This window comes from Aquila chrysaetos, chromosome 17, assembly GCF_900496995.4.
Source record: "Aquila chrysaetos chrysaetos chromosome 17, bAquChr1.4, whole genome shotgun sequence".
Lineage (NCBI taxonomy): Eukaryota > Metazoa > Chordata > Aves > Accipitriformes > Accipitridae > Aquila > Aquila chrysaetos.
Genome location: NC_044020.1, coordinates 11296966 through 11312368, shown reverse-complemented (window position 1 = coordinate 11312368; position 15403 = coordinate 11296966). Strand labels below are relative to the sequence as shown.

The window sequence follows — 15403 nt, the reverse complement described above, 5'->3', positions numbered from 1 at the left end:
GACCCCTCAGCCAATGGGGAGAGTTCCAGAAGTTTCTAGGAGAACCAAAGACCCCTCAGCCAATGAGGAGAGTTCGAGAAGTTTCTAGGAGAACCGAAGACCCCTCAGCCAATGAGGAGAGTTCCAGAAGTTTCTAGGAGAACCGAAGACCCCTCAGCCAATGAGGAGAGTTCGAGAAGTTTCTAGGAGAACCGAAGACCCCTCAGCCAATGAGGAGAGTTCCAGAAGTTTCTAGGAGAACCGAAGACCCCTCAGCCAATGAGGAGAGTTCGAGAAGTTTCTAGGAGAACCGAAGACCCCTCAGCCAATGAGGAGAGTTCAAGAAGTTTCTAGGAGAACTACTGCACCTGCACAACCAGGAGGTGGAGAGTCTTTTGGAAGGACACGCCTAGTATGAATATGTAACTAATGTTAGACTATAAAAGAAGCTGGGTTGTTTTTCACAGTGTGCGTCTTGGTAGAGCAGAGACTCCCGACGCACCCAGCGCTGTTTGCTTGCCTTTATTCATTTAATAAATTGTAAACTTTGATTGGAATCCTGTTTGAGACTAAATTCATTTATCACACAACCATAAGCCATTCACAGACAGCCACAAGCACGCATGTGTTTACAAACTTAAAGCATAAACAATATTCACTTACCCCTTCAGGTAAGGGCTCTCAATCCCAGGGAAGCTACCTTGGCCAGTGTCCCGATCAAGGGGGGGAAGAGTCTCCTTCACAAGCCAACTGTATAGTTGGAGAAGTGACTCCCCAGTTTCCAACCTGAATCTTAGAGTTTTTATCCCCTAACTTGTGAATGGTGTGTATGACTATGTCTGAGTGGATTATGATATATGCCTAAGTGGATTAGGTATATCTGATTGGTGTTTCCCCTTATCTTTCCTTTGCTGGTCTGTGATTGAATACACAAGGTTGTCATTTGAAACTGAAACCTAGGGTTTTTTTGCTTTGCTTCCTCAGGCAACTGAATAGTGGTTGGATTGAGACTCGGGGCATACTATTTGTTATGGGATTTCAAGGCTCAGTTCAGGTTTTGGTTCTTTGAATGGTGCAGCCACCGCCCTGTTTAGTTTAGGGTTTATCAGACAACCCAGGGCTAAGCTGTCTACACAGCTCCCCGGGAGTCTTCTCTGCAGAGAGACAGGGCCTCAAGGCAATCCAAGGCTGGGTCGCTTTTGTAACCCCCCATGTGTGCGCTAGACATGTTGAAACTCGTTTGTGAACTATGAGCCGAACAATCCATACACCATGAGCTTTACAGTTCGGTGCCCTTTGCAGCCCTGTACTGGGTGTGGCTGGGATGGAGTTAATTTTCTTCATGGCAGCTGTATAGTGCTGGGTTTTGGATCTGTGGCTAAAACAGTGTTGGTAACTCACCAGCGTTTTGGCGATTGCTGAGCAGTGCTTGCACAGCATCAGGGCCTCCTCTGTTTCCCACTCTGCCCCCCCAGCGAGTGGGGTGCGAGTAGGCAAGAGGCTGGGAGGAGACACAGCCAGGCCAGGTGACCCAGGTTGGCAAAAGGGGATATTCTAGACAGTGTAACCTCATGCTCACCGATAAAAACAGGTGGAGGAAGAGGGGGGGATGGCTTCCAAGGTGGCTGTTGCTCAGAGACTAGCTGGGCACTGGTCTGCTTGTGGGAGGTGGTGAGTGATTTCCTTTGTGTTGCTTGTTTCCCCGCCCCCCCCCTTTCCTTTGCCTGTTAAACTCTCTTTATCTCGACCCTTGAGATTTCTCACTTTTTGTTCTTCCAGTTTTCTCCTCTGTCCTGCTTGGGGGTGAGCGAGTGGCTGCATGGGTGCTTGGCTGCTGACTGAGGTCAACCTACCCGCAAGCCCTGCTACAGTTACACCAGAGGAGCTGAGCTCCCATGGACCCATCCTGATAGGTAACTTGGGGGGAGGCCAGCCCTATGCTGGCTGTCACACTGGTAAATATGAGGTTTTGCTGACCACAGTTCAAATCAGGGTACAATGCTAGCTTCCTCCTTATCAGTGGACCTGGATGAAGTAAACTTCAATGCTTTTGAAAAGCGGTGAAGTCTACTGGTTGCTGTTTCTCCAGAGTGATCAAAGGATCTTCCACAGAGCTGGCTTTATGCTGAATTTATATTACTAGTCTCCTGATCCCAGAGTTATGTGGGTCACCTGATCAAATACTCCTTATTTGTCATCATTCCTTTCATCTTCTGTTGCTGGTTACTTCCTCATGGTACTTTTGGGTTACTGATACTGCTAATCTCCAGGTGGATATTGTTTATTTCCTTCTACTAATCATGCTTAAGGTCATTCTGTTAGCAGGAGCAAATGTATAGCAGTGTTACCTAGCAGAGGATTGAGACCATGACTATACAAACATTACAGTGATTTTTTTTTTTTTAATAGTCCAGGCACTACAGCGTACAATTGCAATTAAAAAAATTGCACAAATACAGTAAAGTACAGTTATGGTAAACTGTAGTAGAGAACTATTCTGTTCATGTAGTTTATTCAGGATTGAAGCAGTTGATTAAGAACATGTAATTAACTGGCACTCACTCAACTATATCTTCAGAAGGAAAATTGGTAATATAACAAATAAACTAGAAAATGTGACACTGCAAAAATGTTAGGCACCTACAGTTTCTGGAAGCACCTGCTGTTTCTAAACACCCTTCTTTTATCTCAGGAAGTTCTAATCTCTCTTTGTGACATGCATTGCTCGCTCTCCACATTGTGACTCCTATGTATGTGTTACAAGCGCAAGCTCTCTTCTTGCACACACCTGTGGGAGATGGGGTTGCTCCAGCTTTATGTGAGCATTTACTGTTCCCTATAACCTGCTGATCCCCATGCTGGTGAGGAAACATCCCATGAGTTTGTGTGCACACAGCTGAGGTGTGGGTCCCTACTTGTTGCACCCTGCACTGTCAGTCCTTTAGCTGGATATGGTCCACAAGATCCTTGTATTGGCCCTTAAGAGACCATGCTTATGGTGTGGGGGCTACAGGAACACCTGTCCTTGTGTGTTGACATAGCCTGGAGAAGGGTGTTTGCCTCCATAACTGTTGATTTTCCAGGTGGTGGGGATCTTCAATGTTATGATCCTCTGCTGCTGGTCTTAGCCCACGGTTGGTGAGCTATCTTTTTATACCCTTTAATTGTGGCAACCTGTTGCCTTCTGCATTTGCTCACTCCATTTGAACTGGTTGTCTGTGTTCCCTGGTGAACAACAGAATAGAAACCGATTGACAGGCGAGTAGTTTACCTGATGATCATCATGCAGGTGTCTTAGCTGCTCTCTTTTTGCATTTACCATTTAACCAAAATGCTAAATACATTAATGCTAAGTTAGCGGTTTGGTTACTGCCATGCTGCTCTCTGCAGAAATGGTAAATGGTTGCTCAGGGTTGACCATTCAGTTACTGTCCACAGTAGTTGGCACAGTAGTTCCCACAGCATGGTTCTGCGGCTTCCTGCTGCGTTTGTTAACTTTCTCTTCCAGCAATGTGTAGGATAAGGGATGTAACCTCATGAGTTTACTCCATGTCGTACTATCCTCTTGACTGGTGACAGTGAACTGGTTTTGGGTGTGCTTTCTGTACCCTTTAGGAGTCAACTGTTACTGTGATCTTGGTTTGCCTCTCACAAGTCTCACACAACACTGCTGAGTCCCATACTCTCCCTATGTTTGCCCTGTTCAGGTGTTTTCTGGCTCCATTATGCAGGTGTACAGACTTTAATGTTAAGTTACAGTGTTCTGTGAATGAAGCATTAAATCTTTGCTGGAATGTCTTACCCAGTCCAATAGATCAAAAGCCTGTAACAATTTATTCTGTGTTTTAGGCTTCGTTTACTTTCCTCTGTGTGTGTTTTCCTAGAGGAAGGCCTCTCAGAAATAGTAATTAATAACAAACATTGCCAATAAAAACTGAGGTCTTTCGTATCAGAAATGAATTTAGATGTTTTGTGTAGATTAAGGCTATTAGAAAACTGAAGGAAACATAGCCTTCCACTCTTTGGATGTATTGTTCCTTTTCCCCTAGAACAGAAACCCATAATCAGTGAACTTGCTGGCCTTTTATACAGATGGCCCAAATACCCCTCACATCTGTGAGGTGAATATGAGGTGTCTCCACAGAGTGATTCAGGGACATCACATAAGGCAGAGGCCAAAGACATGCCAAAACTATCTGATAGAGAAGTCTAGGTGTAGGCATTTTAGTTGTGTGATAGATTTGTTGAAGAGCTGTGCTGTTACTCTTGCGTTCAATGGGGGTGTCTCCATTCCCTTTCTATGCACCGTCAATGAAAAATTGGCAGTTGCCTGTGTAGTAGTTGCTGATGATTTCTGAGGCTTGTGGTCAAGGTGAGAAAGTAGTAGATGGAGTGAAGCGGGCATGTGTGAGGAATAGTCTTCTCTTTGTCTTTCGTAGTCCTGTACTGTTAACCGAACTTCTCAAATGTTCTTCTTAAGACAAGCGCTTTCTGCCAAATACCACTTTTTAAAGTAGCATGTTTTGTTGCATTAAAGTTATAAAAAAATTTTAAGGTTGTGACCACAGTTGCAAACTTAGTTTTCTTAATCCAGCTAATAATGATGGTGATCTAAGGCTGTACTCACTTTTATGGTCTTGACAGTGACAAGAATTGGGTTTTACTTTTGGCTAAGTTTTGTGTTGCATGTAATCAAAGCTTCTCCTCTAGCAAAGATTTTACAATTACTGCTAGTTGGCATCTTAGTCTTGTTTACATATCTCAATCATGTTTCTGGAATGTATAAATGTCTTAAATTTCTTCAGCAGTTATCTAATTCAAAGACATGATTGTTTTATCCCCTGATTATTTTTCAGGAAATACCCAGTGTAACATTAGCAGTCTGAAATCTGTAGCTTGGATGCAAAAGCCTGTTTTCTCATCTAAGATTTCTGCATCACTGTAAGTACTGCCTTAATACTGTTGTTGATGTTTTTTACGAATTTCATATGTGACTTTGTTTTCCTGTTTTCATTTGTTACTGGTGTCCTTTGAGAGCAGAGAAAGTAAGAGAGTGAAGAAGATAGCTCTATCTTTGAATTTTAATAATAACACCTGGAAGATTGTAACTTTGTGACTCTTACAAGCTAGTTCTGAGTGATGCTTCTAATTCCTAAGTTTGAAATCAGGAGAGTCTTAAAATCTAAAAGAGTCCATGAAAGAAAGTCAGGAACCTTGGGTGATCTGAGAGAAATGACCTGAAACATTTTGTTGAGAAATTGTCTAACACCCTGCACAAAGTGAGCTGTTTGTTCTGTCCTAGGTGGTTTTGACCACACTGAGAGGAACTTACTGAGATGCAAACAGCATTCATGCTTGTAGGTTGTTATGGGTTTTTTGTGCTTTTCCATTTTTGAAGACTGAAAGAGTGTTTGACTTTGAAGATGTTGTCTCTAACAACATTCCAGAGGTCATTCAGAAGTAACATGCTCACCCAGTTGGGCTTGTTGGTAATCGGTGTAAATTCTGGAATATAACACATAAAGAGTTAGAGATTTGTGACACTGTTACCTCTTGGAGGTGTACTGACTGAAATAGCAGAGGTGATGATGTCATCTCCATGCTTCATGCCTTCTGCTGACTAAGTTAACACTACCAAACTGAATTAGGGGTGGTTTGCTTGTAGCTACATGTGCTGTTAACTAGAGTCACAGACTCGTGTTTCTCAAAAATTAGTAACTGCCCACAGTGTCAGGGAAGAGCAAATGACATGTAGAATAAAAACAAGTGTGCCATGTTATTATGAGAGATCTTTACTGAACCCAAATTCATTTTCTCCTTTTTTTTTGTTGTATTTGAAGGTATAATTGAAGTCAAGTCTTGTCTGGAAACTCTGACCTGTATTATATTGTGTAGGTGCTTCTTATGCTCAGCTCTTAAGCATTGCTTATTGTATCATGTTATACAAATACATTGGGCTTTTTCCATCATTTTTGGATGAGAAGGTAAATATAGCAATCTTGTTAAATTAAAAAGTTGAATGATAATAGAATTAGGAGGGTAATGTGAGGATTTTGTTACTCATTAGACAGTCAATAGAACTGTTAGTTGCTGCTCTGTCGTCTTGTACCTTAACTGTGTTCTGGGAAACAATTTATGCAGCTTGACATTGACAACATCGATGTCCATGGGATGTGCCAATGGAGCTGCTCTGCCTAGCAATTTAAGTTCAATGGTTCTGTTCATAATGCATTCTGAATCACTTCTTGCTAAGTGAAATAGGATCTGATCAAAAGATTAAGGTTTGGTTTTTTGTTGTTGTATTTTTTTGTTTGTTTGTTTTTTTGTTTGTTTGTTTGTTTTTTAGCATTTTGGCTTTTGGCTGAAGAAAAAGAAATTAAAAAAAGATGGACTGGAATGTAAGACCATTCCAGAATGCTGATGTAAAGAAGAACCTGCAAAGTAAAGAAGCATGTTACACTCAGTCGCTTTCTAATGCACATGCTTTTCCTCTGACAAATGCCAGTTCCTCTAAAAATGTATGCACTGATGCTGGAAATAACCAAATGGTGTATCTGCCAACTAGCAATGCTGCCTTCCCTCTTGTTGATGCTGAAAGATTCAAAACTTCATATCAGGCTTTACCAGGAGCATCTGCAGCTAGTAATGATTTTTTCATCTCAAAATACTCACTTGTTCGACATCCACTGTCCTGTGTACCAGTCACTCCAAAACCTCCCAGTCAGACATCGCTTTTGCAGACAGAGATGACTCAGACTTCTTGGCCAAACTCCCATGGCTACATTTATTCCTGTAGAAAGTTACCTCACCCATCTCAAATGAACGCTGGAAATAACATGAGGAATGTACTTCAGGAACCTCAGTACGTCCCCAGAAACGGTTACGCTGTGCAGCCACAAATACAGCAGCATAATTCTGTGAGAACTACAATGTTGTATCAAAGTAACGTTCATTCCCAGAATAGTTCTATGTCTCTTGGTACATCTGGGCAATGTGTCCAAAACCAAATATATCGTTCCAACAATCAGTTTAAAGTTTTACACTCACTGAATCAAAATACTGAAGCAAATGTACAGCTGCTACAGTATCGACCAAGTCAGATGGGATCAGAAGCTCCTAGCGGATGTTCTCCACCATCTTTGTTGCCTGCCAACTGTGATTCAAGAGCTGCAACACAGTCTTTAATAGGTGTACCACAGGCAGTTCAAAATGTGCCTAATGGATACACCCTTAGCCAACAGAGGCGCCCATCAGATCCAGAAAATGCTTCTGATTTTAACAGTGTTCAGCAACACTGTCAGAAACAGCAATCTGGAGAAGTCAGTCAATCAGTTAGGAACGTCAGTAATTCAAGTGGAAATGTGACAGCAAATCAGCCTTTTAATGAAAAGTCTGTGCCATACTCTGGCATTTCCAAAGAACTGTATGATATTGTGAAAGAACTGGAAACTCTTTCTTCGGTGGCTGCTTCAAAGCCACTGAGTGATAGTGCTTCAGTTCAGGAAAGCCAGACTAGTAGTTTAATGAATGGGCCTGTTAATTCTCAAACTTCTTCAGCAGCAGCAGATGGAAGAACAATTACAAAGGACAGACTAGCTTGGGAAGCTCAAAAGCTGCTCACTATTAAAAAAAAATGTGTCCTGCTTGAAAGGATGCATCATTATAGAAGAAAACTCTTTGCAGCTTCAAAACATGGCAAAAGTACTCCCCCACTTCCTCCAAGTTATCAAGCTGCTCTTGCTAATTGTCTTTCACGGGCGCCCAAACAAAATGTACCACCTTCCCCATCTGAAACAGCGATGACAGAGAGTCCAATACTTAACTCTTCACCTGAAGAAAGAAATGACAAAAATGTAGCCAATGCTGATAACAGAGGATTAGAGGTGACTCGAAGTAACCCTCAGGTAGAGCAGGGAAGCCTTTCATCAAGCTCTGCTCCTATTCCCTCTCAAAGCAAACTCCCAGCTCAACTAAATAATCCCGAGAGTACTCCCATCTTGGAACAAAGGGAGGCATGTGCCTTGGCCTCTTCTCAAAAAACTGTGACATCCTTGAACAACGCTTCGTGTTTTAGTCAAGTGGATAGCTCTATCAAAATTGCATCAAAGAATGTGCCAGCTAACCCCAAGAATTCATCATTTCTTCAGTTTGTATTGAGCAGCACAAATATATTGAAAGAGAAGACAGCTGGTGCTATTGCTGATAAAATACTGACTAGTCTCCTGCGTAGTGAAAAACCACTGGTAGATAGATCTGCCTCAGGTGGAAGCTTACTAAAAGACACTACTGAGAAGAACATAGAAAGTTTGAAAAGTGAGCAGGCATTTATGGTTCACACAAACTCTCCTGCCGAATCTGGTGAAGCTAAATTCCAGAGTGATGTAGCTCAGAAGAAAACGCCATTTACTGAAAATACATCTGGTAATCAGAGCAATTATAGTTACTCTGTGGAAGAGCTAACTGCATGCCTGGGCTTGTGGAGAAAGCATCCGTCAGAATCTGTAACTGTGCAAAATAGCCAGTCAAAGGAAAGCCCCACAGCAAATCAGATTTCGTCTTGCAGCCAAAACACAAAAAATAGAGAACAAAATAATGTTCTGGTTAGTACAGATGAAGCAATTTTGCCTGTAACAACTGCTTCTGTAGCACAAAAACTTGATACATTGAGTTGCAATTTGATAAAAAGTTTTGAACTCCAAGTTGCAGTTGTCTCTCCTTTAGTACTTTCTGAACAGAGAACACAGAGTGAGCAGGCAGACAAATGTCCAACATCTGCAGGTAAAACCTATCCAGTGGTTGACTCAGGAAGCATATGTAGCTTGCAAGAACAGGGGAAAAATGTTTTAAGTGTGGTAAATACCGATAAAGGAACAATAGAAACTGTTTGGTCATCACCCAGTGATTGTGTTCTGGTACAGAAAGTGGACTCTCATTTGCAACAGACCAAATTAGCTGATGGAAACAGAAGAGTAAAAAGCAGTGTGAGTGCAAATAATTCATACGATGAAAACCAAGGGAAAGTTGGTCAATTGGCACAAGATACCAAAGAAAATCTGCAGCTTGGGTTACAAAACAAGCCTTCTCTTCCTGAGTTGGTCATGAATTTTTCTAGTAAAATCTTTCAAGAAAGTGTAAGAGACCATAAAGACAAGCAAGCTGTGTTAGAGACAGGAGATACGTCCACAGCTGTGTTGGAAGAACAGATGTTTTGTATTTCTAGTGTATGTTCTCTTGTTGAAGGTCATATGTTTTATAATCCACAAATAGCAAGTATCTTCAGGTCAGTCCCTGAGACATGTGCATTAAGCGATACCTCGTCAGAAGGAAATGCATCTGACCCAAGGCAAAAGGAACAACAGCTGGACTTGTCTAAAAATGAGCTGAGCAGTAACACTCCCCAAAGAGAGAGCTTCCTGCAAAATGTGTTGGAAGAATCATCAAACTGCATTAATAAAGCAGGTAAGATTTGGGATGGTATCACAACTAGTCATTTGGAGAAAGAAAGCAGTGGCGATCCTCTTAAAACAATTTCTACCTCAGAACAAAAAATGTCATTCAATGCATCTTTGAAGCATCCTGAAAATGACTTGGAAATTTTTGCTAGGTTAAACCAGCAGTTAGCTCAAAATTCGCTAGATTTCTCAATCAGTGTAACTGCTGAAACGAATGCGTTCACTGTTCCAAGAGACAACAGTAAACAAAATTACACGTCCAGTAAAAATAGTACAGAAAGAGAGATGAACATTTTTGGAGCAGAACCTATTAAATATCTAAACAATCAGCTGTCTGAACTAGTGGAAGAGTTTCCATATGGCATTGAAGGTGCTGATGGGCTAACAAAAGAACCCGTACAAAATGATTCTGTGGCTGAGTGGATGGAGAACAGACCTCAAGAAGAGACTCAAATTTGTGACAAGAATTCTCATTTGAAGGACCCAGTAGATCAGATAAAAATTGAAGTGTTAAACTTTGATCAGATACAAGAACTGTTTCCTGAACACAACTGGTGTTCCTCTAGTGACGGCGAGAGAGTAGCGAGTCAACAGTCAGGAGAGACTTCAGCTGAGAAGGAGAACTTTGAAGGCAGTATTCAGCCTCGTCAGAGTCTATGTGAGAAGAAAAAAAAACAACAAAAAACATCTAACCACAGGGGTGGGGAAAAAAAAGATTGTTCTTTAATGGGTTGGCTATCTGCAGCATGTAAAATGCCACAGTGTCCCTGTATATTTGGAACGTCTGGTGCAGAGAAAAATGATGGTCAGCTTTCAAAAGCTGAAAATACTAGCTCTGCAGAGAGGCAAGAAAAGAACAGTAAATCTGATGCCGTAATGAAGAAAAACTGTGCAGTGGGAAACCTGCCAATTTCTGAAAAAATCCCAAACAATGTTAGCAAAAAAGGTATTTGCAAATACACCTCTGCAATGAACAAAAAAGCTAGGCTAAAGGTGAATAATGAATACAAACCACTTACAACACAACAGGAAATAATTGGACCAGATAATTCCTCTGAAAACCAGGATGCTGATAAATCTAACAGGAGCAGCTTGAAGAAAGAGCTGCAAATTGACAGAGAAATCCCATTGTTAGGCAAAGAATTTCATTCTGACAAAAAAGAACATCAGACAGCTGGTCATACAGATGCAGACAACATGACAAAGGCATCCAAAAAGAAAGAGAGAGTTTTCAAAATGGAGTCCCTTTCAAAAGATAAAACCAAAAGAGATTTGGCCATGAAATCCAAAACAGACATTCACAAATTTACAGAGTCAGAGACTGTTGAAATTAAGCATGCTGAAGTCAATGAAGGACAAAAAATTAAAACCTGTGAAGGGAATTCAGCTGAAGAACAGAATGGTAGGAAACAAAAGGAGATACTTGGGCAAGATGTAGGAATTAACATCAAAGAGAAAGCCAAATTATCAGCAGAAATAAAACATAAAAAGCTGAATAGTTACCGTGCTGATGCTATAAAGTTCCCAAATTTTGGCACTGTAGACTTAAAGTCAAGAAACCCCAAATATTCTCAGCCTAAATCTATTAAAGTTCATCCTTCACAGGAGCAGTCATACAAACGGAAGAGGAAGGAAAATAAGATTGGGAAGAGAGACCCTAAGAAAACAAAAGTGGAAGAGGAAAGACTGAAACAATCTGAAGCAAAGAATTCCAAGCAGCTTTCACATAATTGCATGATAAACACTGACAAAGCTAAAAAATTGAATGGAGAAAATGGCCGGAAATCAAAGAGTTCATTAGCAGATCGCTCTGTGCTTAAACTACAGAGAAAAAGGGCTCGATCTTCTACCATCTCGAACTACTTTTCTAACAAAGAGAGGCGTCTGGATGCTCAAAACAAAGACAAGTGCTCTGAGAAAATGTTTCCTGATAAAAATCTGCTATATTTAAATAGAAGAAATAACAGATTAAAATTGCATCTTCAAAAGGAACCAAAAAAACACTACCTGAACAGAGTTGCATTTAAACGTACAGCACAGGAACGCATATATCTGACAAAATTAGAGACATCACCTGTCAGACCCATCTGGCCTATAAAGCCCAAAGTGTCACAAAACAGCCCAGATGTGAAAAGAGATGCTTCTGTCTCAGAAGTTGAGAAATCATGCAAACTGGAAGTACTTGAATTTAAGCTGTGTCCAGAGATACTGTTCAGAAATCCAACCGCTGATGAAGAGAGCTTAGCTGCAAAGAATTCCTTGGAAAGAGAGAAAGCCATTGTGGCAGGTATGATACTATCTTGATTATTAATTTGTAAGTAAATTAATTTGCAAGTAAAAAGCGTGCACTCCTTGAATTCATGTTACACAAAACTACGGACGGTGAAAATGTGGGACTCTAGAAGCTGAAGGCTGAAATAGCTTAGCTAGCTTTCTGACAGACTGTAGGTGTGTGTTAAGCTGAAAAAGAACATGAGACTTCCTTCAATTTTACATTTTATTCTTTTTTCCTTAAGTTTTACAGAATAAAATTGGAGTAGTTCAGAGCATGGCAGTTTGAAGTCACTTTGCGAGAAGACTTTCTAACCTATTTGTAGAAGATAGCTTGGCTTGTTCATAGAAAGCAGATTCCCTTGGCATAGTTACCAAAGGTGATCTAATTTGTATTCAGTGTTCACCTGGTTGTGTGTAAATCTGGCTGGGTAGACAGTGGAGGGAGAGATCTTTTGTGGCATTGAGGAAGAGAGAGGGCTTCAGCCAGACATACCCGGTACACAGTCTCTGTAACCTTTGCCATCTTTGCTTTAAGCTGCCTTTTTTACTTTCTCTTCTTCCCTATCCCCAATCTTTTGACATTTTATGTGGTGCATTGTGAAGCATGTTTGTGTCAAGTGCTATATTTGATTTTAAATAAAACCAAATCTTAAGTTATACATACCAGCCCTTGCAGTCATTTTCACACCAAAAGGAAATTCCCTTTTGTATGTGCTAGTATATGTGTTAAAACTTGATGCTGAATAGAGATCAGAACTTGTGATATAGGATCCTCAAAAACATTTTTGAAATTTTCTCTTTAGGTGTCAAGAGTAAAAAAGAAGATTGGTTAAAATGTGATCCAGTGAAGCAAAAAAAGCTGGAAGAGATCTCTAGAGGTGAAATGACTTCTGATTATCTGTTTTGAAATACAAGTTAAATACTCATTGCTTGGTTTTAAGTTTTCCTTTATAACAGCAAATCTTAATAAAGTATTTTAACTTATTCTTTACTTGCTCTGCTGCTGAAATGGATACTGTAGAGTAGACATGAGTTTCAAAGATTTGTGGAGATTTTTATTGCCATAAGAATATGTTGTTGGAGATTGTTGGAATTTTCCTGCATATGTGTGTGCAGTTGAATCAGAGGTAGCACTGGTGACAAGATTCAAGTACAGTTTTAAACTGTAGGTAAAGACTAAGCTACCTCTTTCCCACTTCAAAATGTAGGAAGTGATGTAACAAAGTCTAGTGTGAGACTATAAAAACAGAAAGTGATTTTTAAATTTTATTTGGCTTTCACAGTTAAGTTGATGCTGTCCACACATACACGCGTGCTCACAAGTACCAGGACCTGTGTGTCCCAATAGTCTGGACAGGATTACTTGTATCACACACAGAGGAAAAGTGGTGCCGCTACTACATCTTCCTTATTTCTCTTGATTGGCAAATTACTTTTTGCATGGTCTTTTGTACCCTTTAGGAGTCAACAGTTAAAACAGTGACATCTTTCATCTCAGGATCTTGGTTGTTCCGTCCTTTGTAAATCTTGGGCGAGGTTACTCCCTGCTGCCTTTGTTTCTTTGCTTTGGGTATCTTTCTAGCTATAGTCTTGTTTTCTTACTGGCCTAATAGGAAGCAAAATGGTACAGTCAGCATGCTGTAACCTTGTTGCCATCCTGTTCTTAATCAGAGTGCAAGTCCTCTGCTGACAAGTTACCTGTGTTGTAGTCTTGATGAAAGCAACATATTTGGCAGTGTTTACATCTTTTATTGCTGTTGAATGTGTCCTAGGCTATTGATGTCTGCTATTATTTTATCCCTTCCTCTTGTTTTTTCTCTTACTTTCACAAATGCACATTTTCATTCACACCTTTCTTAATATTCTTTAGAAATCTCTTAGGAAGACACCCAAATGACCATTTGGTGCTTGAAGGTGCATTGGACATTGATTTAAGTCTGAGGTGCTTGATGATTTAGGAAGGAAGTTTGTGGCATCCTTCTTGACAGTGGGTGGCCTGAAGTGCCACATGCATAAGGAGTAGCATCATTTGAGACTCTTAGACTTTTGCTTTAACCTGCTTCTCTGTCTGTCTTTCAGCTGAGTACAGTATTCCACTTGATACAGCTATACAGATCCTGGATGGAGATGGCAAGGCTCTTCACATTCCAATCAAAGACTCAAAAGAGGTGTTTCAGACCTACAGGAAAATGTATCTGGAAAAAAAGATGCAAAAGCCTTGATATCACTCCTGTATCATAGGTCTTATTCAGTATCACTAGGAAAAAAAATGCCAACACTAAAATGCTTTTTCCTGTTTACTTCATATTTCTGAATAACTGTAAAAAAAAAAAATTTTTTTTTGTGTTGGCAATTTTCCCCCCTATTTGCCTTGTATTTGTGAATGATTGAGATCTTAGTCTGTATTTATTGCACAAATACGCTTTGGTGCTGAAAATGCCATTGTCAAATGTACTGTTTTCTTTTTGGGATATTTGAGGGGTTTTTTTGTTTTTTTTTTTTTTTTTTTTTTTTAAAAGATACAGGAGTTAGTTGAATCTTGACCAAAAAACCTCAAACTTATTTAAATTGTCATCGCCTGTTTTGTTTTCTGATTCTGGAGAACTTGTACTTGTGGTACTTTCCATTGCTGGCAGTGGAAAAATACTCCAACTGGAAAGGGATTGCAGTGGATTCCCAAGCATTACACCTTTATTTTCTACTTATGCTAGTCTGATTGTTGTGCTTCTAACAAGATTTTATATTTTTGTAGAATTTTTTTTTAAACTGGGAATACAAATATAAAACCCTCAAATTAAACATATAGATTGGGGATACCATGAAGTATTTATGCTGCTACCCAGTTTTCTTACATTTCTTTTTGTGGAACTTGTACAAATTGAACTCTTGAGTTCTTCATCTGAACACAGTGCTGTAAACTGATAGTTGACTGAAGACTTCTCTTGTTTTTTTCCTCTCTCTCTCTGCTTTCTTTACACTTGAAAGAAAAGTGTGATTGTTAAAGTGCAGGGAGTTTGAATTCACTCGTCTGGACTATGTTGCTCACTTTAACCAGACTGTAATTAATTTCTTTGTTTATAAAGTTAGATAATGTTTGGCTACATGTTCACTGTGACATAAAGGTTATATTTGTTGTTGGATATCTTATGTTTAAGTGCCTTTTCATTTTTCAGAATTTTGAATTGAATCATATTTTTTCAGAAATTTGGTACTTGATTCTTTCTATCTGTTTAAACCTTTATACTGAAAGTAAAAACTCTGTAGATATTTCACTGAACGGTTTTTATACTTGAAATAAACTTTTTAAGGTTATGCCTTGTCTTTTTTTTAATTTAAAAGTATAAAGTTGTGTTTATTGCAGTTAGTTAAATAGGCATTGAAGATATTCCTGTAGATGAAAAGCAGCTTTAAAATAAGTGCCAGATCTTCTTTCTTAAAATGTTTGCAAGTGAGAACTGGACTTGAGTCCAAGCTTTTTCTAATGAACTTCTAACAGCATGTACTTCAGAAAACACATCAGGAATGTTTTTCTCTTCAGCACTTTTTTTTTTTTTTTCTCCTGCTCTGACTTGGGAATGGATTGGCATGAGTACTTAAAAAGCCTTCAGTACTACTCCATTGCTGAAGACGTATGCTTGTAGGCATCTTGGATATAATTACCCAGTGGAGCATAACATTAAAATTTCCTACCTTTATCT

At 39.7% G+C, this 15403-nt stretch overlaps 1 protein-coding gene across 6 annotated transcripts in view; it reads left to right on the top strand.

Annotated features, from left to right (window-relative positions):
• Nucleotides 1–14845, top strand: part of RESF1 (retroelement silencing factor 1) — a 32521-nt gene extending 17676 nt beyond the window's left edge. For 5 of the 6 annotated variants that reach the window (XM_041129634.1, XM_041129629.1, XM_041129632.1 and 2 more), the window contains 5 exons: nt 4836–4920; nt 5820–5963; nt 6326–11718; nt 12509–12583; nt 13785–14845. In XM_041129634.1, coding sequence (XP_040985568.1) covers nt 6366–11718; nt 12509–12583; nt 13785–13927 — 5571 coding nt within the window. In that variant the 5' untranslated portion in view covers nt 4836–4920; nt 5820–5963; nt 6326–6365 and the 3' untranslated portion in view covers nt 13928–14845. The remainder of the gene's footprint in view (nt 1–4835; nt 4921–5819; nt 5964–6325; nt 11719–12508; nt 12584–13784) is intronic. The other variant, XM_041129630.1, reaches the window with a different exon arrangement.
• Nucleotides 14846–15403: the final 558 nt, after the last annotated feature.